The 22,764-nt window shown below is 55.1% G+C and overlaps 1 protein-coding gene across 1 annotated transcript in view; it reads right to left on the reverse strand.

Moving 5' to 3' along the window:
- Window positions 1-1,257: 1,257 nt before the first annotated feature.
- CACNA1A (calcium voltage-gated channel subunit alpha1 A) overlaps window positions 1,258-22,764 on the reverse strand; it is a 195,829-nt gene continuing 174,322 nt past the window's right edge. The window contains 5 exon segments of the mRNA XM_073319217.1: window positions 1,258-2,658; window positions 2,660-3,073; window positions 9,371-9,618; window positions 10,786-10,981; window positions 17,229-17,264. Coding sequence (XP_073175318.1) covers window positions 2,443-2,658; window positions 2,660-3,073; window positions 9,371-9,618; window positions 10,786-10,981; window positions 17,229-17,264 — 1,110 coding nt within the window. The 3' untranslated portion in view covers window positions 1,258-2,442.

Raw genomic sequence — 22,764 nt, forward strand, 5'->3', positions numbered from 1 at the left:
GGTGGAGAGATCTGTAGGGGATTGAAAGATGGAGAGGGATGGAGAGATCTATAGGGGATGGATAGATAGAGAGGGATGGAGAGATCTCTAGGGGATGGATAGATGGAGATGGGTAGAGACATCTATATGGGGTGAATAGATAGAGATGGGTGGAGAGATCTATAGGGGATGGATAGATGGAGCTGGGTGGAGAGATCTTTAGGGGATGCAGACATAGAGAGGGATGGAGGGATGGAGAGATCTGTAGGGGATGGATAGACAGAGATGGGACAGAGATCTGTAGGGGGTCGATAGATAGAGATGGGTGGAGAGTTCTGTATAGGGATGGACAGATAGATATGGGGGCTGAGATCTGTAGGGGGTCGATAGACAGAGATGGGTGGAGAGCTCCCCCATGGAGGTGGATGTACAGAGGGATGGATAGATGGAGGGTTTGTTAGTAACCAAAGAAGGACCGAGCCCAAGGACTCCCATCTGTTAGTTTGTACTTGAAAAGCTTCTGTCCACTTTGCTATTGCTGTGAGGTAACAAGCCAGGCCTTGGGGGCTCGGTTTGCAGCGTCATTGTGCACAGCATTCCTGTTCTCCTTTAAACAGCTGTTCCGAAACCTTATGACGCCAAGCCCCGCCTGTGGGAAGGGGAACCCAACGTGCCGCTGAAGGCCTTGCCCAAACCAGAAGCCATGCAGGGCAAGTAATGGTAGCTTAGTTAAGACTGGAACCAGGAACGGTTTGTTCTGTTTGTACAGGGCCAAGCACAGTGGCGTTTTGGGCCAGGCCGGGGGCTGCTAAGTGCTACCAATTCACCTACCCAGCAACGTACAGCCCTCAGCACGCTGGGGTCCTGCAATACCAGTAAGAACATATTGTGTTGATCGTCCCAGCGCGATCCTCCTGCACTTTTACTCAGGGATTTGATGGGCAGCGAAAGAGTTAACACTACTGACATTTCAAGTTATCATTGTTGGTATCTGAGTCAACCACCTATGACATAAGCAGGACAGTTCCCCGCTCTGGGCCGTCGGTTCAGGCTCTCAGCAGACTCAGGCTCACAGTAGGGGTCAGATTTTCAAGATTTTCTTCACTGTAACAGCTGCAGCCTTTCTTGCTAGATTGAAAGATGAGATGTGGCTGAACAATCTGGAGGTGAGACCCCCCCAGGTTGGACCCTTCAGCCGGGGGGAGGAAGAGCTATGTCACTGCATGTTCTAGGGAGAGAGCAAACTCTCAGAGCATTTCACACCAAGAACTGAGAACATTTCAATCAAAAATTCCTTTTTTTAATTTTTTTAGGGTTTTTGTGTGTGTTTTTTCTCATTTGTTTCTTTTAACGTTTTTTTTTTTTTGTAGTTTTCTCATGCAATATTTCACAGTCCCAATCCCACGGGGGTGTTTTTCTTTTAATTTTTTTTCTCAAACAAAGTAGGAAAAAGGAAAAGAAGCCAAGGACTTTTTTTTTCTTTTTTCGTTTTCGGGTTTTTTGTTTTGTTAGTTTCAAGCAGGACCAAAATGTCGGAAGAAAAATGCTTTCCCCTCCACCCCCCAATTATTATTTTTGTCTTTTTTCTTTCTGTTTAGTTGTATTTGTTTATTTCTCATTTTTGTGTGTGGGGGGGTTTCTGTTTGTTTATCTCTGCAGGCAGTAATAATTAGGGTTTGGTATAACCAGCAAGCACTCCTTTGTGTGTGTGTGTGTGTGTGTGTGTCGGGGTTGTGCACGTGCGTGTCCTTCAAAATGGCAGGCCACAAACTTTACTTGTTTTGAAGTTAACCAGGTAAGTCGAGATGATAAAACTCATCAATAGAAGTTCAGAAAAAAATACTTTTGTCTTTTTCCCCCCTCCTTTTTACTGATACATTTTTTTTTTGTCGAGATTTGTTGCTGTTGTTATTTCTGGTGTGGAATTTTTGTCAAAACTTCTTTGTTGAGGGTGGAGGGTCACATCCAAGCACATCCCCCCCCTCCCCACCCTGCCATGCCAAGCACCCGAGGAAAACTGGTCTGCTGTCTCAGGGCCACAGACAGATGCTGCATGTGGGAGAGGCTACCTGAGGGCATTTTGCATGGATTGTAGTCTCTTCTCCCATTTTTTTAAAATCCTCTTTAGATTCTGAAGAACTGGGTGGTTCCCCCCCCCCCCCCCCGAACCACCACACACAACTTGATCTGTAAAAGATAAACATGCTCTGGTCCCTAGATCCCTTGTCCTCCCCCATCCCAAAACCCTGTCCCCCACCCCACCCCGAGAAAACCCCTCCAACCAAAGTTACTTCCCTCTCTGCAATTTGAGCACTCTCTCTCAGACACCTCCCCATAGGGCAGATTGTTGTGATTTCCATGTTCTTTTCCTCCCCCCGCCCCCCCACCCATCTGGTAATGTCGTCTCTGTCCAGTGTGTGTGTGTGTTGCAAGTGTGCGTGTGTGTGTCAAACCGCTTCCAGGTTAGCAGCAGTCATCTTCGTCAGTTTCGCTAGAGGGTTCATGCAGTCCTTGGCGGGAGCGTGGCTTGGCTGCTCCATGGGAGTGGTAATATCCGTTAGGAAGTCGCCGCCCAGGCCTGGAGGGTGAAGAGCCGCCTCCCGCCCGGGAAGTCCTGGGCAAACGCCCTGAGCTGCTGACGTGCGTGGTCTCGTAGGAGAAGGCTTCCTTGCTGGGGGGGTGCGGCGGAGTCCGGACTCCGGTAATAACCGCCACGACGGGGTCCCGGGTGCGGCTCGGAGACGTGGGGTACCGACCACCGGCTGCTGGCGTGGCGGTAGGCTCGGGGCGAATCGTTCCGCGGCGGGACCGTGTGTCTCTCCATGGCGGGCGATCTGCCGGGCCGCTCCGCCACCTGGGGGTCGGCGGGGAGCGAGGGGTATCGTCTCGGCGCAGGGGTGGATATCCTGCTGGGGTGATGCACTGACTGCGGCTGCTGCTGGGGGCCTGCACTGATGACCTTACGGACCACAGGGGAATAGGACACGTGTGGCCGGGGTGTCGGAGGGGTCTGTGGGAGCTGGCGGCGTCCTCGCCTTGGGGTACTGGTGCCGGATGTTGAAAGGACTGGACTGCCACTTACGGGACTACTGCCCTACATGAAAATTGAAACAAAGGAAATCAAAAAGAAAATATACAAGGAAAATTAACCAAGAAGAGACAGAAAGGGAAGGGGGGTTGGGAGGGGCAGGGAAGGTGACACAGAAACGAGGACGAGAAAAGAAGGTAGGGGATTTGGGGGTGAAGGAACCAAAGAAGGGGGGGAAATAATGGAGGGGGGGAGAAGAAAAAGCAACAGCCACGGAAGGGAGGACGGGAAGAGGGGGATCGAGAGACCAACGGAGGAGAAGAAAAGAAACCAAAAGAGAAAACAAACAAAAGAAGGGGGAAAAAAAGTGAGAAGAGAAATGAGAAATGGAGTTTTTGTAAGTTTTGGGGTTTTTAAAAAGTAGCAGAAAACTTCTAAAAATTACTCACACGCTTCGAAAGCAAGAGAGGAAAGGGTTAAAAGCAAGCGAGAGAGAGAGAGAGAGAGAGAGAGAGAGAGAGAGAGAGAGAGAGAGAGAGAGAGAGAGAGAGAGAGAGAGAGAGAGAGAGAGAGAGAGAGAAAACCCGCAGGGCCTGCAGAGCATGAATTGTTCTGTGCGTTACCAAAGGTGATTCCAAAAGGAACTCAAAAGAAAATAAACAGCTGGAGTTGAAAAAAAATAGGGGTGAGGGAGGGTGGGGTGGGGAAACTGGGGTGGAAAGGGCGAGGGGGCGTCCGGCAAGGAAAGAGGAGGGGAGAGCACTGGGTCTGGAGAAGTTTGGAACAGAGCGGACCCCATTGGGAGAGCCAGTGTGTGCGGCTTGCCTACAGCCGCAGGGCTTCGCGAGTGAGAGCTGCTTGCTGGTGGGTGTCTGCTGTTGGCTGGAAGGTCCACGGACCAGGGTACTTACCCGCTGCAGAGTGAGGTGACGTCCCCAGAATCGGAGCCGCGGGAGGAGGGCCAGTAGCCGACAATGGAATCACCTGCCCAGGAGGACATCCTTTGCTGGCCCCAGCAGTCAGGCGGTGATTGGCTCATGCCCTGAAGCAGAAGGGCCTTTATCTTTTATACATCCTTCACCCTCTGGAACCTGAAGCTATGTCTACACTACAGCCTAGGTCGGCACAGCTTCGCTTGCTCAGGGGTGTGACTATTCTACCCCCCGAGCGTGCTCTGTCGGCGGGGGGAAGGGGGCATCGTTTCTGCCACACGTAGAGGTGGGTTTTGTGTGCTCTCCTGTCGGCACAGTGCGTCGTCACCAGACGTGCTGCAGAAATGCAGCTCCACCCAGGCCGCTGCGCGTGTAGACGTGGCCTCGGTGCGGATGTTGTTATCACCTGTTCGTGCCCCACTGGCCTGGCTCGACTGGCTTCCGCAAGGCAAAGGCGTGTGGGTGAGGGGTTTGGCTGAGCAACAGCAAAGAAGAAAGGGCAAAGGGGCGGCTCCGAGTTGTCCTGAATTTCTCCACTCTTCGTGCTTCCCACACAGATCCTCTCCCGCTCTCGCACGGGCGGATCCTGCCAGCCTTTGGGGAAGCTGGGATCCGGACCTGCCACGTTGCCAATGCTTGGGCCTCTCTGACACCCTCTAGAAGGCGAGAGAGAAGGACAGTCCAGTGGACGAGACACTGGTGCCCTCTTACAGGCTCTGCTCAGGCCACCACAGTCTTGCTGCTCCACCAGGCAGAGTGACTCATTCAGGGTGAGTCCTCTCCTGCTCAAATCCGGTTTGTGTCTCTCCAACTGTCTCAGACTAGTGGGGCAAGCTCCATCCTGGTTTAGGAATGGGCTGCCCTCGTCTGCACTGGGGAAAAGAGGAGCGGTCCTGTGCCTGACAGGCCTTGCCGGACTGAGCATGTATTTGGGGGAAGTGCGAAGAGCAGGAGAAACAGCTGGAAATCCAGCTCAGCTGGGGAAAGGAATCTGGCAACAGGCTGTAGAATTAGCTTGTCTGCAACAGTGGATTGGACACAAAAGCCTGACACGTGCAGAGGTCGTGGCCAAAGCAATGCAGGGCAAACACGTGGGAAGCTGTTGAAGATTGATGGGAAGCCCTTGGTTGGTTGTCCCAGGTCTAGCTGTGGTCAACAAAGTCAGAGAACCACATGAAAAACACAGGCTCTAGGTTTAGCTCCAAGCTCGACAGACTCTGGACGTTCGTGGTCCCTCCAGCTCTGGCAAAATGTGACTTCCGGGCTGCTCTGGTTCTTAAAAGATTTGATCCCTGGCTAGTTCTCATCCTAGGAAGTGGGTAGGAATGTCTCCCCAACGAGAACCTCTGTCTGCTTCACACTGGCCTCCTCAGGACCAGGTCCATTCTCAGTGTGACCAGGGTGGACTCACACCCATCTCACTCCCCTGGAGTCAGTCTGGGTTTACACCTATCAGAACCCTGACGACCCACGAGTCCTGCATCAATGGCCACCAGATCTGCCAGGGCACCTTTGACAGATGGAAACAGCTTCCAGCAGGATTTCTCTGGAGAGGATCCCCAAACCAAGGGGATGGGACAGGAAAGCAGTGAGTTAGCCTGAACCCCACTGCCTCCACTCCGCTCAGAATGAGAGGTTACCTGGAAACGCTACAGCAGGTCAGTAGGCGTTGACCCAGGAGAGTGGGCGTAAGCAATGGTGGCGAAGCTCCTTTGTGATGTTCCGTGTGTGAGTAGAGACAGGCAGCTCTGAGCAGATCCAGGATTTCCTCTGAGGTTGTTCCACATTTTTCAGCTCTAAGGAGGGCAGAGCACGGGTCCTCCTGCTCCAAAAGCCAGGCTCCTAAAGGAGACTCCCCCCTCAACCATATAGGGGAGGTGACACACAGCTCAGCTGCTCCAATAATCCGCTAGGGGGCAAGGGTTCATACGCAGGCTAGCCCCTGGGGAAGTGCTGTATCTGGCTCTCTCTGGCTAGCCCCTATGGTCAGATGCCTCTATACAAGTGCCCTGGATCGGAAAAAAGAAGCAGGCCGGATGCCTTGATCCAGCAAGGCGCCTGGGGTCTGATTCTCCTCGGCCCACTGCAGCTCCACAGTGCTCGAGGGCTCTCACAGGGGCCTGGGGAACAGACAGAGCCTGGGGGCCCTGTGTTAGCTCTCAGCAGAGATAATGTGATGGGGCTGAACTGTCTGTGTGCTGCGTATCCACCCGCACTTACACATGCCATGTATGTTCCCAGGTCTATGCGGATGCCGTCTGTGCCCGTGTTTGCACTTGCGTGTCCCACACATGTGCCTGAATATCCGTGTGCTCTCTGCCGTGCCATGCACGTGTCAGTGTCTGCCAGGTGTGTGTCCCGCATGGCTATGCGTCTGCATGAGTGTGCCCTGAGCGTGCCCACTGGATGGATGGATGACACACATGTGCCGTACCCATATCTGCATATGCTATGTATGTGCCCAGCTGTACATATATGCCATGCGTGTGGGTGCAGGTGCACTACCTGTGTTCCCACATCTAGGGGGGTGTCAGGTGTGTGCCTGTGAGCAGGTATCCTGTGTGTGCCTGTGACTCTGGTCATGTGCCACACAGGTGCCCATAGCTATGCATGTGCCACGTGTGTTCCTGGAGCTCCCTGTGTGTGACATCTCTGTCCATAGCCCTGGGTGTGTCACGCATGGGCCTGGAGCTCCGTGTGCGTGGGCCAGCCATGGCCTGGAGCTCCGTGTGCGTGGGCCCGGCATGGGCCTGGAGCTCCGTGTGCGTGGGCCCGGCATGGGCCTGGAGCTCCGTGTGCGTGGGCCAGGCATGGGCCCGGAGCTCTGTGTGCGTGGGCCAGACATGGGCCCGGAGCTCCGTGCGTGTGGGCCCGGCATGGGCCTGGAGCTCTGTGTGTGTGTGCCCGGCATGGGCCCGGAGCTCCGTGCGTGTGGGCCCGGCATGGGCCTGGAGCTCCGTGTGCGTGGGCCAGGCATGGGCCCGTAGCTCCGTGTGTGTGGGCCCGGCATGGGCCTGGAGCTCCGTGTGTGTGACATCTCTGTCCATAGCCCTGGGTGTGTCACGCATGGGCCCGTAGCTCCGTGTGCGTGGGCCAGACATGGGCCCGTAGCTCCGTGTGCGTATGCCAGGCATGGGCCTGGAGCTCCGTGTGTGTGACATCTCTGTCCATAGCCCTGGGTGTGTCACGCATGGGCCCGTAGCTCCGTGCGTGTGGGCCCGGCATGGCCTGGAGCTCCGTGTGCGTGGGCCAGGCATGTGGATCTGGTTTAGGAGCAGCTTCATTCCAAACTTTCCAGAGTCACAAACCCCAGAGGCACCAGTGGCCACCAGCATTAGCAACAAAGGGTTCACACCACAGACACTGGATGGCCGGTGGTTTTTGGGTCTCTGCTCACCAACCATCTTACCTGTGCCTGCCCCTTGCCGTGACAGCCAAGCCAAACACAATGGACACAGAAATAAAGATGGGACTCAAGGCCTGTCAGCATGGTGCTCCCGAGAAACAAGCGGGGAAGACCAATGGCTTGGGGAGAGGGGAGTGAGGGGTGAAAATAACCGAAATAAAGGGCTTGAAGAGAGTTCAAAGCAGTTGTCATTGTCCAAGTGACAGGCAGCCCCTCCTCAAGGCCCCCCCACCCTGAGCAGCCTCCCAACCCCCCGCCCAGCTGGTGGTGGCAGCATGAGTCACAGCCAAGAACACAGGGGTGTGGGGGGCACATGGCTCAGCTACATCGTCCTATCCCTCTTTCGCTCATCCCGGTGTCAATCAGGTGAGGGGGTGCAGTTAGATGGATGTAAATGAGCGGGGCCCAGTTCTGATCCTCATGTCGGCGTCGCAGCAAGGGTGAGGGGAAGGGAAAATGCCCCCACTCGGGATTGCAGTGTTTCACCCCATGGTGCACAAGCAGGAGGCCGCGGGAGGCTAGGTTTTGCTCTTGGCTATGCCAGTGTAAATCTGGAGTCACTCCACCCACTTCAGTGGATTTACCCTGGTGTGTAAGTGAGCTCAGAATGGGGCCCACTGACTTCCGACTCTTGGCAGTTTTACCTGATGGTCCCTTTAAATCCCCAGCTGTGACTCTTGCCCAGAGCTGCGATGGGCAGCCCATGGTTTTACCCTGGGTTATTGCCCGCGTTTTTCAGAGCACCCTCTGGTGGCTGAACTGCCCCAACTGCGCTGAGTGCCCCAGTGCCGGGCCCTAAATCTGAAAACTGGGTACTCCAGCTGCCAGGAGGAGCTTTTCCACCTCCAGCAGTCTCCCCCACTTCCTTTGGAGAGTTGGGGAGGGGTGTGTGTGTGGACAGGAGTGAAGCTTACTCTGGCTCTGATCCTCCTAGCATCCCCTGGGCCCTTTCCCCATTTCCCACACCACTCCAATGACACATGGACCCCTGGTGCTCCTGTCGATCTCACTCCAGCCTAAGGAGCTCCCCGGGGCAGTTTGTTAGACTCACTGCTCTTCCCCTGGCTCTAAGGAAGCAGGTGGCGGAGAGGGGACGGGATCTTTGGGTCCATCAGCTGCTGGGGGCGAATAAGGGGGAAAGCCCTTCTGGGCCATGCCTTCCTCTGGCGCTCTGGATCTGGGAGTCACTCAGTCTGTCTGTGACTGGGGACAGCCCCCCCCCTCCAGGACTGCCACTCAGGGATTGGCTGGCTGGGGCGTTATTTCAGTGGGGCTGATATTGTGGGATTCCCCTCCAGTCGGGGACAAGGGGATGCAGTGTCTGGCTGGGCTCCTGTTCCCCCAGTAAATGCTCATGACGACGCCCTCATCCACAGGACGGACCCATAACTTCCCCGCACTCTTTGTCCCCACCACAGTCTCTGGTCCTTTAGACCAGGCAGCAGGGACTCCTGCTTTCTAGATGAAGAGGCCACTGGTCTGATCCCCCCTGACGGCCCCGCCACAGGCGGGGTTACAAAGTGGTGGCCTGTACAGGGAAACGGAATCTGTGCAGCCCTTTGATGTGTGGGCGGAGCTTCCCCATCCAGGGGGTGTGGCTAATTCTGGCTCATTGCCCCCCTCTAGTGGTTAGTGTGAAGGGGCATTTGTGTAGCTGAGAATTAGGCCCTATGAGTCTGTGGCTGCCTGGGAGGTTTGGGCTTTTAGATCCAGAGGCCAAGTGAGATAGAGCAGCTCCTCCACTCTGGCTCCCAGATCCCAGAGAACCAGCCCTTGCTGGATCTGCCCCAAGCTCCAGAGCTTGGGTTGGGATCAGCACCTGTGACAGATGTCTGGGTCGGTTCGGGCCTCCAACCTGCTCTGCTCCACCCTTGCTGAGATCCAGCAATGTTTGCTCAGCCTGCTGGACAACTGGAACTTGCTCCCCAAGGAGCGGGGAGCTCCAGGCTGGCTTTGCTTCACCCCCACTCCCCACCCCTGTGCCCATCCCTAGAGGTGAAGGGGGGAGTGGAAAGCCAGACCCACCTGCCTGTGGGGCATGTGCTCACGGCCCTCGCTGGGGGATCTGGACCAGCGCCTGTCTCTGGAGCGGGGCCGGCTGTGCTCGTGTCTCTCCTGCGAATAGCGCTCCTTGTCGGAGGAGGGGTGGGGATGCCGGTGATGGTGGTGATGGTGGTGATGCTTCCGGTCCTTGGGCCGTCCTCGCTCCTGGTCTCTTTCTTTGGGAGGTAGGTCGCCCGATGGCGTGGTCATGCTCAGGTCCGTGCCCAGCCCTGCCGTGGAGGGAGAGGGGGAGGCAGAGATTATTACGTTCCGGAAGACAGTTTGCCATCAATCCAGTTAGCATCTGTGGACAGGAAACACAACAGTCCTGTGGCACGTGGCGTGCAATCGCACTAGAGTCCGGTGGCCTGTTACTACCTGGACATTCGCACCATGCGCAATGGTATGATATCTCAGTACCTAGGGCTTACTCATACTGGTGTAAATCAGAAGTGACTCCAGGGAGGTCAATGGGCTGACCCTGGTATATAACTGGTGTAAGTGAGAGGAGAATCAGCCCATATAAACAAAATCTGATTTCAGTGGTGTTTACTCTGGATTTACATCAGCGTAGCAGATAGCAGACCCAATGGCATTTACTCCAGATTTACACCAGTGTAACAGAGATCAGGCCCAACGGAGCTTACTCTGGATTTACATCAAAGTAACAGAGATCACAGACTCTGACCCCGGTAAAACGACTGCAAAAAGGTTTGCCACTTGCCCACTGAAAGAGGCGGGAGGGTGGGGGGCGTAGTAGGACAGGCAGTTAACAGGAGGGGGCAGCACGCAGTGGGGTGCTCAAGGGCAGTGTTTTAGGTGTAGACAAGCCCTTGGGACCTCGATGACTATTCAGAAGGTAGCGGAAGCACTTGTGTGCGCTGAACTGGTCAGGAATGGCCAGGGGCCCAGGTGTCTTGGGAGATTTCTGCTGTTCCCTAGTGCTGGTCTGGCCAGAAATAAGAACCCGTATAGTCACCCCAATTAACCAGCCCTTCTTTATCCAAGGGTCTCCATGTGCTTCAATGAACTGGGCCTCTCAACCAGCCAGTGAGCTCCAAGCCAGACTCCCCTAACCCCAACCTCAGGGCAGCTGGCGAAGCGGATATAGAGCAGGACTGGCTGGCTCGGGGGGGTGTGTGTGTGTTGGGAAATGAGATATGGAGCTTTTCCCGTTTCAGCAGCACCAGCTGATTTACACTGGCTGCGGATATGGCTCCTGATCTCACTCACACCCAGGTTGCACTGGGTAACTCCATGGACTTTGCTTCTGCAGTCCACGGCCACTCGAGGGCACCAGCTCACATGCTCGGGCTAGTCTGACTCCCTCCATGGCAAGAGCAGAGTGGGACTAACACAGCCTACAGACCGGGCATCCCCCCCAACAGCCGCACCACCTGTGCCCCCGTCCGCGTAGCGGCTGAGCGAGCGCTCCGAGGCCCGGTGGCTCCATTCCCTCCGCCGCTCATGATGCCGCTGGTTCTCCTCGGGAACGACCCTCTCCAAGGAGTAGTCGTCCAGCCGGATGCCTTTGGAGCGCGAGTGGCCCAGCATGGAAGCCGAGCGCTTCATGGGGCTGGTGTCCGTGATCGTCTGCAAAGGAAACGACAGACCCAGACCCATAGATTTATGCGGCACTGCAGGGGGACGGGGAAGCCTGCGGGAAGGGGGAGGGGTACAGGGATGGCGTTACAAACAAATGCCGACTAATCCTATTGAAACTATCTATGCATCTGTCTGTCCCTCCACCCTCATGTCTTCGTCACTCTCTCTCCATCCCTGGAGCTAAGGAACCACAGAGACCTGCAGAGATCTATCCTTCCACTCAAAGGTCTATGGAGCCATCTGTCCACCCGTGGACCTATGACATTGCACCACTGGTTCTCCCTCATCCTAAGGGAGGCTGAATCACAGAATATCAGGGTTGGAAGGGACGTCAGGAGGCCATCTAGTCCAACCCCCTGCTCAAAGCAGGACCGATCCCCAACTAAATCATCCCAGCCAGGGCTTTGTCAAGCCTGACCTTAAAAACTTCTAAGGATGGAGATTCCACCATCTCCCTAGGTAACCCATTCCAGTGCTTCACCACCCTCCTAGTGAAAAAGTTTTTCCTAATATCCAACCTAAACCTCCCCCACTGCAACTTGAGACCATTGCTCCTCGTTCTGTCATCTGCTACCACTGGGAACAGTCTAGATCCATCCTCTTTGGAACCCCCTTTCAGGTAGTTGGAAGCAGCTATCAAATCCCCCCTCATTCTTCTCTTCCGCAGACGAAACAATCCCAGTTCCCTCAGCCTCTCCTAGTAAATCATGTGTTCCAGACCCCTAACCATTTTTGTTGCCCTCCGCTGGACGCTTTCCAATTTTTCCACATCCTTCTTGTAGTGTGGGGCCCAAAACTGGACACAGTACTCCAGAAGAGTACCCTCCGTTCCCACTGAGCTCAGCACCTTGCAGGACTGGGCCCTAATCCAGGCCCCCAGACCTAGTCGAGGAAGGTCTAACACGATCCAATGGCTGGAAGTTGAAGCTAGGAAAATTCAGACTGGCAACAAGGCATTCATTTGTCATGGTGAGAGTAATTACTCACTGGAAGAATTCACCAAGGGTCATGGTGGCTTCTCCATCCCTGAGAATTTTTGAAATTAGAACTGGATGTGTTTCTAAAAGCACCGCTCTATGAATTCTTCAGCCTGAGTTATCCTGGGGGTCCGACTGGATGATCACAATGGTCCCTTCTGGCCTTGGCATCTACGACTCTATGAACACATCTTCGAAAGTCCTCATAGGTGGGATGGATGGGCTGCGGGAAGTGAGGGGGCCTCACCGCCATGGGGCCCTGGAGATTGAGGGGCTGCTTTGCCAGGCTCAGGAATGCCCCCTCCCTGGGCCCCTGGCCTGTGATGGCCACACCCACCCCTCAGTGTCATGTACTGTGCGGGGCTCGACTTGGCTCCTCTCCCAGGTGGATCAGTGGGTTGTCCCTTCCTGCAGGATGGACCCACCCATGAGCCTTCTGGGTTCTGGTGCTAGTTGTGGATCTCAGAGAGGGACCTATGACCCCAGGGTCCCAATTCCTGGGGCTCTTCGCCGCTTGGTATTGGGGACCTCAGCTGGGGAGCTAGCAGCTCTCAGTTCTAGGATCCTGTCATACTGGTGCTATGGGCTCATTACCTCTGTGAATCCTCTCCTGCATGAGGTTATTTGGGGGGTTGGGGAACCAATGCAGCACAGCTCCCTGGAGTCTATGCTGCCCCCAGCAGCAGGGCCTGGCAGGGGGGTGATCTGATCAGCATTGCGGGGCTGGGTGAGATAAGAGTTTGGTTTTCTCTTACGTTGAAGATCTCAAATTACCACTCGTGAATTAAACCTCACAGACACGCCCCCAACCCGCCCTGTTGGTAAGGACTGTTTTCCTCATTGTATGGAGGGGGAAACTGAGGCACAGGGAAAAGCGATGACTCACCCAAAAACCAACAGCAAATCTGTGGTAGAGCTGGAAATGGAACCCAGGAATCCTGTGATCTAACCACTACACCACACTTAAGTCAGACAGAGAACCCAGGAAGCCTGGCTCCCAATTAAGCTTTAACCATTAGATATTCTGTTCTTCTCAGCCTGCTATGGCTCATTAGGTTTCCCAGTCTAGGTGCCACTCTCCATAGCCAGGCGAACTGAGGGATTGTGTCTCCTGCTACTTGGGTTCCTTCCCGTGGGACGATCCTGTCCTGTCTATGGCTGGGATGGAGGTTGCTGTAAATGCCATGGGCAGGCCCGCAGGGAGCCCAGTCAAAGGCCTTTGCTGTCTGCAATGGCTCAGGCCGGTGAGATGGTTTGTGGCCACCTGGAGAGCCTGGGAAGCACAGCCCACAAAAATACCACATTCCCACCAACCGGGAGCCATCCTGTTCCTCTCCCCTGGTGAGGCCACCATGGCCGTCCAGCTGAGGGGCCCAAGCAGAGGTAGCATCAAGGGACTCGGTGGCCTCCAGTATGTCCGGGGGGCTCCACCACCCAGAGGGGATGTTGAACTGACCTCGACCACAACCCTCCTGGGAGTATCAGCTGTGCCCCTCCCCACAGCAGCAGGATCTATGGGTGAAGTGCCTCCAGAGACACACCATCGCCAGTGGCATCTACAGGCGAAGAGCTTCCAGGTACACCCAGGAGACACCATCGCCAGTGGCATCTACAGGCGAAGAGCTTCCAGGTACACCCAGGAGACACCATCGCCAGTGGCATCTACAGGCGAAGAGCTTCCAGGTACACCCAGGAGACACCATCGCCAGTGGCGTCTACAGGCGAAGTGCCTCCAGAGACACCCAGGAGGCCTTATCATCTACACCCAAAGACCCTCCAGCAATGCTAGATGGAGCTGGTCAGGTGATGGGCCCCTGCAGCTCAGGGATACGATGGGGAAGAACCATGTCCTTAGAGCAGGGAGCTGAGAATCAGGCACATTGTACAGCAATCCCAGGGTCGATCTGTTCAAACCTGGGGGAGAGTAGGGGGGGATCAGTGCTACAGCATGGGAAGGAGAATCCCAGCACTGACGCCTCCCCTGCCCAGTCCCCGCTGCCCCTTCCCCTCTTCCCACACACAACCAGGATGGCTATTTCCATTCAAAAGAGCTATGGGACCACAAACCGGACTGCCCCATGGAGGAGCTCTGGCTGCCTCTCCCTGCTGTGGTGCAGAAGCATATACAGCAGACTGGGAGGCCCCTTCCTAGCACTAATTAAGCCTCACAAACACCCCCTGGGAGAGAGATCACAGTTACTGGAGGGTAAACTGAGGCACAGTGAGTGAGCTAGGAGTAGAATCCAGGAGTCATGAGTTCTAGTCCCCCTGATCTAGCCAAGAAACCCCACTCCTTCTTCCAGAGCTGGAATGGAACCCAGGAGTCCTGACTCCCAGCCCCCTGCTCTAACCACAAGACCCCACTCACCTCTTAGAGACAGGAACAGAACCCAGGAGTCCTGGCGCTCAGCCCCTGCCCTAACCACTGGACTCTCCTCTCCTCCCAGCACCAGGCACAGACCCCAGGTGTCCTGGCTCCCACCCCCTCTCTTTTAAACACTAGCTGCCTGTCTCCCTGTCGCCTGCACTTTGTGTGTTATTGACCTCTGGGTAGAGAACACTCCCACTCCGGAGCATTTCACGCCTGCCTTGCACGCACTGCTCCGGCAGCTGGCAAAGCCCCACAGCCCCCCGGGGAGAACTCCCCCACCACATGCCCCGCGGGGGGGGGCTTTCCACCCCTGGTTGGGAGGACACAGAGATGGTGGAAGCCAGTTTTGCCTCCTCCCCCCTAGGCTGCACCTCCCTGGAGCCACAAGAGATTGCAAGAGCCTTGGGGCAGGGCCCGTCTTTCTGTTCTGTGTCTGTACAGCCCAGGGACAGTGGGGACCTCGGCCATAACGGGGGCTTCTGACCACTACCATAATACACCTACTAAGAAACATACAGGCCCAGCACAATTAGGTCTTGGTTCATGACTAGGGCTTGTGGGCGCTACCGTAATACACCTAATAAATAATGTACAGTGCCTGGCGCTGTGGGGGTGTGGACCATGCCTGGGGCTCACAGGCCCCACCACAATCCACAGAATAACACAGACTCTCAGCCCCTTTGCCCTGGGATACGTGACACCCCGAGAGGAACTGTGAATGAGAACACACTGTGTAGACTCAGGGTGTTAGCAAACCCCTTTAAACTGACGTGGTTGGAAACAGCAGGGCAGGCTGACCTGCCAAATGCGCCAGCTGGTCACGGTCAGCCTGGGGGCATGGGGTGTTGAGACCAAGTATGTACGGGTGTAGCTAGACCAGGACCCTGTACCCGCAAAGCGCCCCTTATACACGCAACCCTGTGCCTTCCCCACTGTGGCTTATCCCAGCCCCAGCGAGCGAAACAAGCTAGCCCAGTGAAAGCAGATTTGCCAATATTTGTGCAAGGGGATTCTGCCAGCACAGCTGTGTTGATCTGGGAACCCCCCTCTTCGCACCCCCGGCAGGCAGAAATCTGTACTGTAGCCTTCGCCATAGCCTACACTAGTTGTCCTGGTTTAGCTACACTGGGTTGGTTAAAGCCATAAAACCCGAGTGTGGACGCAGTGATGTAGGGGTATAGCTTACTACCAGCCCCGCTTACTCGTACAGCTATTCCCTTTCAGGAAGAGGAATTCGCTCTACTGGGTTACGACACCTTTATACAGGTTTAAGGCACCTTTATGCCCGTAAACCTGCATCCACACTAGGAGTTGTATCAGTATATTGGTAAAAAACCCCTCCCTAGTGGAGATGGGTACCACAGGACAAACACTGCGTGGAGAGCTGGCTACGGACATGTCTACCCTGCAATCCTGGGGCATGCCGCAGCTCACATGGCCAGACCTGAGCTAGCGGTAATCTAGCTCGCCTGGGTACTCCAGGGGTCGCTCCAGCGCAGGCTGGCTGCCCAAGTAATTACCCAGAGCTCCAGCCTGCACTGAGACCTGGGCAATTGCAGCTTCATGGCTCCAGGATCCACAGTCGCAGCCCGTGGCTGCAGTGTAGACGTCCCCTTAGCGACAGTTCAGCCAGCTAATGTGGTTCCAGGAGTGTTCTCTTCTGTCCACACCAGTCTCTGGCAGCTTGCTAGAGGTTGCTGTGGTTTAATACAATGTGTTTGACTTCACATCTTTCAGCCTTGTCTTCAGGGGGGGAGATTTCCTGGCACAGCTAGAGCAGACTAAAGCAGCCATTTCTGCCACGACGTATCCTGGAATACCACAGCACCCCCCGCCCCCGGTGTGGATATTCCCGTCTGAAATGGAAGTGACTTTCCAAGAGAGCGCCCAGCTAGGGATGCCAGTCAATTTCTGTAGGGAGACCAGCTGAGGGAAAGGGTGGACGGATGAGGCTTCAAACACATTAGCTACACTGGAAAGTTCATTTGGATTAAGGCAGGGGGTGAGCGAGAGCGATTGTGGAGTAACTCCGGGTGCAGACCAGCCGGGAGCTGACACCATCTGTTCTCTAGCCCAGCACGTGCTTTCCTCCAGAGCTGGGAGTAGACCCAGGTTCCGGGTGCCTGCTCCTCTTGCCATTCGACTGCGCTTCCTCCCCCCGAGCACATGGGGCCAAGGGCAGTTTGGAAGGATCCCCAAGGGAGGTCATGGAGTCACCTGGCCCCAGGATAAGGCGGAGGGAAGAGAGGAGGTGACAGCTGTGGAAGAAGCCCAGGATGGAGGGAGGGGAGGAGACCCCTGACGGGAAAGGGGCCTGGCTCCCAGCAGGACAGTAGCAGAGAGCAGGGTGGAGAAGGGCAGCGTAGATCAGACAATGGGAGCTGATGGCGACCAGCATCCAGCAGGGTCAGGTCTCGCAGACCACTCCTTCGCCATCCCCTTCCGACCTGTGATGAGAGGAGCTGGACCCCAGCAGGGGAGAGATGACAAGGGAGCCCTCAGAGGGGGATGGAGCAAAAGCCAGGGACAGAGGCAGCTAGAGAGGAGGTGAAATCAACACAGAGCAGTTCCCGAAAGGCTGCCCCCTCCTGGAGCCTTGGGGCTGCCTACGTAGCTGTCGTTGGCTGTGATGAAAGAGAGAGGAATGCAGCCCACTGCCAGGGCCACTAATCTAGGTGGTATGCAATGAAACGGACGTGGCAGACAGAAGAGGATGGAGATCAGAGCGAGAGACGTGGAGAAGGGAAAGGGATGGATGGAGAGACAGACAGGCTAGCTAGATGTGTGTGGGGACAGATCAAGGAAGGGAGGGAGACCGGCTAGAGGCGAGCGGGGGATTGTGGGCGTGGAGTGAGTGGCACTGGAAAGCCCCCACCACGGTACATACACTGAGATTATTTCCTCGGGGTCGCACCTTCCTCCTCTGCCAGAGCCAGACAAGACGGTGCACACAGAAAGGGAAAGAGAGAGAGAAGAAAATAAATATAAAGGCAAAGAAGGGGGCTTGGGAGGGGGGCGGGAGGACACCAGGAAGGGCAGGGAGTGAGGGGTGGGCAGGGGAGGGGAGAAGAGACTCGGTTATCAGTCAGTTACGGATGGGGGCTTCTTCCATCCTGCAGCCGTGTGTGCTCCCAGCACCCAAGCCAAGCAGGGGCAGGCAGCGGCCCCAGAGGACGGAGGGGGAGCGGGACGCATGGAGTGAGCAGCGGAGGATGAAAGCAGTGTGGGCAGGAGCAGCCCCCCCTCCCCAGCCCCCACTCCTGTGCATGCTGCAACAGAGCAGGCTCCAGCCCCCCTGTGTCCCAGCCGTGCCTTGGGCCGCTGTTAAAAGCTGCAGTGTCACTGTTCGGATCTACCTAGTCCCCCCTGCCCCTCTGGGGCCTGATCCAAAGCCTGCTGATCGCCAGGGAGATGCTTTGGGATGGGCCCTCCCTCCGCAGCCCCGGGGCTGGCATGCTGTACCTCTGGCCTAGCCCCCCCGCCGCTGGGGAGTGCCGAAGTCAGAGCACCCAAAGGAGAGCACCCAACAGGCTCAGCTGCGGGGGAAGCAGCAGGGAGAACTGGCTGAGCCTGCAGACAGGCGGGATTTGATGACCCCCCTCAGCTGGCCCAAGGGGCATTAAATAATGCCGGGGGGCGGGAGGGCAGAGCATGGCAGAAGAGCCTCAAATTCACAGAGCTCCAGCCCCGACCCGCTGCGTGGGGGGGAAGTAGGAGGATCTTGGTTGCTACATAGTAGCAGCTACGCAGCCATGCTGTTGGCTTTGGGAGAATCCCTTATTCCCCCCCCTGCCCCCCACTGGTGATTAGTGGGATCCAGCACCTGGGCCTGAGGGAAACGGAGCTGGCTGCCAAGTCCCTGTTCATCTCCCCGTTGGCTCTGAAGGCTAAGGACTACATGTCCAGTCACTATTGCTAACTGTCCTTAAAACCATTCAGGGCAGAGGAACAACAGTAGAAGTGGCCCTTGCTCATTCACCACTTCTGCTCCTGGCTCGTCTCAGAGTGATGCCTGCTGGGGTCACAAGCTCCGGCCGCCAGAGCTCCCCTGGGGGTATGGAAGGATTTTAGTGATGGGGAGATGGAGACAGAGAGGGGAAGAGACTCACCCAAGGTCACACACTGAGACAGAGACAGGAAAAAAACCCAGGAGTCCTGTCTCCCAGTCCCTGCTCTAACCACTACACCCCGCTCCCCTCCCAGAGCTGGATATTGAATCCAGGAATCTGGACTGCCAGTCCCCTCTGCTCTAACCTTTAGGCCACATGATGGGTAAGGAACACTGATCAGTTCAGCATCTCTTGGCTGGGCCCCTGGGTTGCCATGGGGGCAGGATGGAGCTGGACCAGCAATGTGGGAATCAGGCCTCCTGCTCCTGCTCCAGGAGCAGCCTCCCTGACCCCCCATCCCCTCGCTGTATGGGATGGTGCCTGGCCTGGGCCGCACTGTGCGCCCCACTCTCCTAGCCCAGCCAGGAGGGGAGACTCAAGGGTGCAGGGCCCAAGGGACAGTTTGAGGGGTGGAGGTGGACCGAAGACCCTTCCCCTCCTTCCTTCGGCCCCTAAGGAACAGTGCAGCCTTTAGCAGGTGTCCCGCCCTGGCCCAAAGGTCAATGGTTACCCACAAAGCTCGCTAGAAAGCTCATGCAAAAAGGAAATGAAAATCAGAGCAGATCTCCTCCAGCACGTAAGTCACTCACGGCCCCAGCCGCGTCAGCGTACAGCTGGGAGCCGTGCCAGGCGCCCACCGGGCAGCTCAGCGAGGCCCACATCCAACGCCCATGAGGATCTGGGCCCTAGTGCTGGTTTGACAGATCCTGCCTCAGAGTGGCCACTAGGTGTCCCTCTAACTCCACAGCAACCAAGCCCAACCCTGTTATCTGGTAGTGGGACCCACCCCTGATTCCCTTAAAGGTAAGGCCATTTTTTGGGGACTCGCTCCTGGTAGCTCAGATTTGCCACCATCCGGGTAGAAACACCTGCCAGTCAAGGGCTGGGATGTGGATTCGCGCCCTCTGGGTCACGTTCTACCTCCGTTTACAGGGGCATAAACCGATGGAGAATTTGGCAGGTTAGACCCAAACTTTTCAGGCTAAAGAAGTATTGTAGGTGATGGGAGTTTTCAGTCTTGAAGCTGCGATATGTGGCTGCTGTCCTTCTCAGACACACGCCACCCACCATCCCACACATGTATACTTAGCTCATCGCTACGGAGATTGCCCCGGTAAATGCTCCTATGCTCCTCAGCACGCTAAGGGTGGCATCTGACATGCTCTGGGCATGCTTAACAACACCCCGTCCCCCCAGCCACTCTCAGGGTTGCGGCACTAGGAAGGCGCCCAAGATGGCCGGGGGCACCGCACCTCGGGGGTCTGGAGGGGGGTTCTGTTGCTCTGAAGCATGCTTCATGCCAACATGGGAAGCTCATGTTATAAGCTTGATGGAACCAGCAGCGGCAAATGGTCTTTGCTCAGATGGTGGCTGCGCTCGGATGAATCGCGACAGTATGAGTTCGCCTTCAGCGGAGGGACAGGGTCACGTGAGTCAGTGACGTGCACGTAACACGCGAGCATGGACGGGCCAGGATTGGCTCTCAGCCCTGTGTGGAACCGAGAGGTGAATCCCACCCAACAGCTCCAAAGAAACTGATGAATGTTAACACGTTATACCTCACAATGGTAAGCCAGATCACCCCCTGTTTTGAACTTGGAGGAAACTGAGGCACAGACAGGGGAGGTGACTTGCCCCAGGTCACACGGGGAGGCAGCGGCAGAGCTGGGATGAGAACCCAGGAGTCCTGACTCCCAGTCCTCTGCTCTGACCATTAGAGATGATCTCTCCCATAGCCAAGGAAAGAGGCCAGGAGTGCATGGCTCAAAAAATCTCACGCTGAGTCTATTAGATTATGCTGCCTCTTAACATTTCATGCTATCCAAGAGCCTCCAATGCTTGGATCAGCTCTGAAACCCAGGCCTTGGCTCTGGCCTCCTGACCACAAAATCCTCCTCCCATTTTGCTGTTGCTCTCAAGGAAGGATTCTGCATCTTTACAAGATTCCTTTTTTTTTTTTTTTGGAGCCTTTAACCCTTTCATCTTCCCTGGGAGAAATAGCTCCATTCCCCCCTTAATTTCCCTCAGCTGCCCCTTGGTTACGGTGACCTCCCCTCTGGCCCAGGCTGTTGAACAAGGCTCTCTCTGGGGCCTGCCAGTGATGCTCCTTTGGTCACCAGAGGGGGGCGCTAGAAAAGTGACATCATAATATTATTAGCAAGCTTTGGTTACTGATACAAAGTGAGACAATGACTCTTGCGACTCATCGATATTCTGGAGGGGAAACTGCAGTGTCAGGGTTACTGAGTTGTTGTCCCAGCAACAGACTGCGACGTCATGGTAACAGAGACTGCAGTGTCACGGTAACATGGACCACGGCTTTGATCTCACAATTATGGAGACCATAATTATATGGTTCTGGAGATGCTGTTGTCATGGTTACATGGGTTAAAGTGGGCTTGCACCTTCCATGCAATCGTTGGGAGATGCAACACAGAATCTAGCTTTTCCCAAAGGAACGGTCAATTTCACCCATTGGTAAAATGCAGCCACCTCTGGGGTGGAGCACAGCAGCTGTTTAGTGCAGAGCAAAGCTACACAGCAGTTTAGGGAAAGACATGAAGAAAGAATTCTGCATCCAGCTGGAATCACAGGAGGAATTTAGAGAAGCAGCTGAAATTGAAATCTGGCTGGGACAAATGTCCCAACTCCTACGAATAGGACAATGGGATTTTAACAGCCTCATTTCAATGGATGGCGACTTTAAGCATCACCTCATGCAGCGTAGCACCCCCTAGTGTTATGCAGAGACCCTGGTGACTATACTGACTCAGAGAGGAGAGCCCCCCCTAGTGACTGAGCCCCTCCATTTCCAGCAGCACAGCACCTTCTAGCACTCCTCCCCCCGTCCCCGTCCCCCACCATCTCCTGCTGAGTCAACAACACGTGCTGCGTTTTTTCATGCTGGAACTTTCCCGTGAGGTCTCCCAAGTGGTGACCCGGCCCACCAATGCTTAGCAAGTGAATTGCCATCACCTCTCAGCACAGGGTGGCAGAGCTGCTGGAGACAACGAAAGCAAATGTCCAAAGTCACTTTTCCTGAGTAGGAGCTGGGAGGTGATTTTTCCCCTGTCTAAGGCCTTGGTGAGACTGATACTGGAATAGTGGGTCCAGGTCTGGCGCGTCCACACTATAAAAACGATGCTGAAAAACTGGAAAAGGTGCAGAGGAGAGTTATGAAAATAATTTGAGGGCTGCAGAAAATTCCTGGCAGGGAGAGGTAAGGAGCTTATCAACAAGAAGATCGAGAAGTCGGAGGTGATTTGATTATGGGGCCCGGGGAAAGAATCCAGGGCACTGAAGGGTTCTTTACGCTAGCAGAGAAAGGCAGAAGAGCAACCACTGGCTGGAAGAGAAAGCCAGACAGTCCCACATTTGTAACCAGCTCCCAAGGGAAGCTCAGGATTCTCTATCCATTGACAGGTTTCAGAGTAACAGCCGTGTTAGTCTGTATTCACAAAAAGAAAAGGAGTACTTGTGGCACCTTAGAGACTAACCAATTTATTTGAGCATGAGCTTTCGTGAGCTACAGCTCACTTCATCGGATGCATACCGTGGAAACTGCAGCAGACTTTATATACACACAGAGAATATGAAACAATACCTCCTTCCACCCCACTGTCCTGCTGGGGTAATAGCTTATCTAAAGTGATCATCAAGTTGGGCCATTTCCAGCACAAATCCAGGTTTCTGGATTTGTGCTGGAAATGGCCCAACTTGATGATCACTTTAGATAAGCTATTACCAGCAGGACAGTGGGGTGTGAGGAGGTATTGTTTCATATTCTCTGTGTGTATATAAAGTCTGCTGCAGTTTCCACGGTATGCATCCGATGAAGTGAGCTGTAGCTCACGAAAGCTCATGCTCAAATAAATTGGTTAGTCTCTAAGGTGCCACAAGTACTCCTTTTCTATCCATTGAAGTCTTCAGATCAAGACTGGACAGCCTTTCTGGAAGATACTGACATGTTGACAGGTGCTCCTGGCTGCCAGCAGCTGAATTTCTGCACCAAAGGCAATCATAGACCACCTTAAAATGGTCATGCAATGGGTGTGCTGAGCTCCTTCAAACTCAAGGGAAGGAGCAATTAAGCCCCTTTGTGGAGTAGAGAGAGGTACAGACAATGGAGAGTCTGCCCAAGACAAAAGGCAGATCAGAGCTAACCTGTGTGGACTGGTCTGTCTTCTCTGCATGGTCAATTCATGTGTGAGCATCCCCACTGAAAAGCTTGACCTGAATTACTGTGTCCTCACTGGTTCTGCTCTCATCCAGGTGTGTCCTGGCTCTGTCTGCTGACATGCTGTAGGATTCTTT

Source organism: Lepidochelys kempii, chromosome 20, assembly GCF_965140265.1.
Source record: "Lepidochelys kempii isolate rLepKem1 chromosome 20, rLepKem1.hap2, whole genome shotgun sequence".
In the NCBI taxonomy this organism is placed as follows: domain Eukaryota; kingdom Metazoa; phylum Chordata; order Testudines; family Cheloniidae; genus Lepidochelys; species Lepidochelys kempii.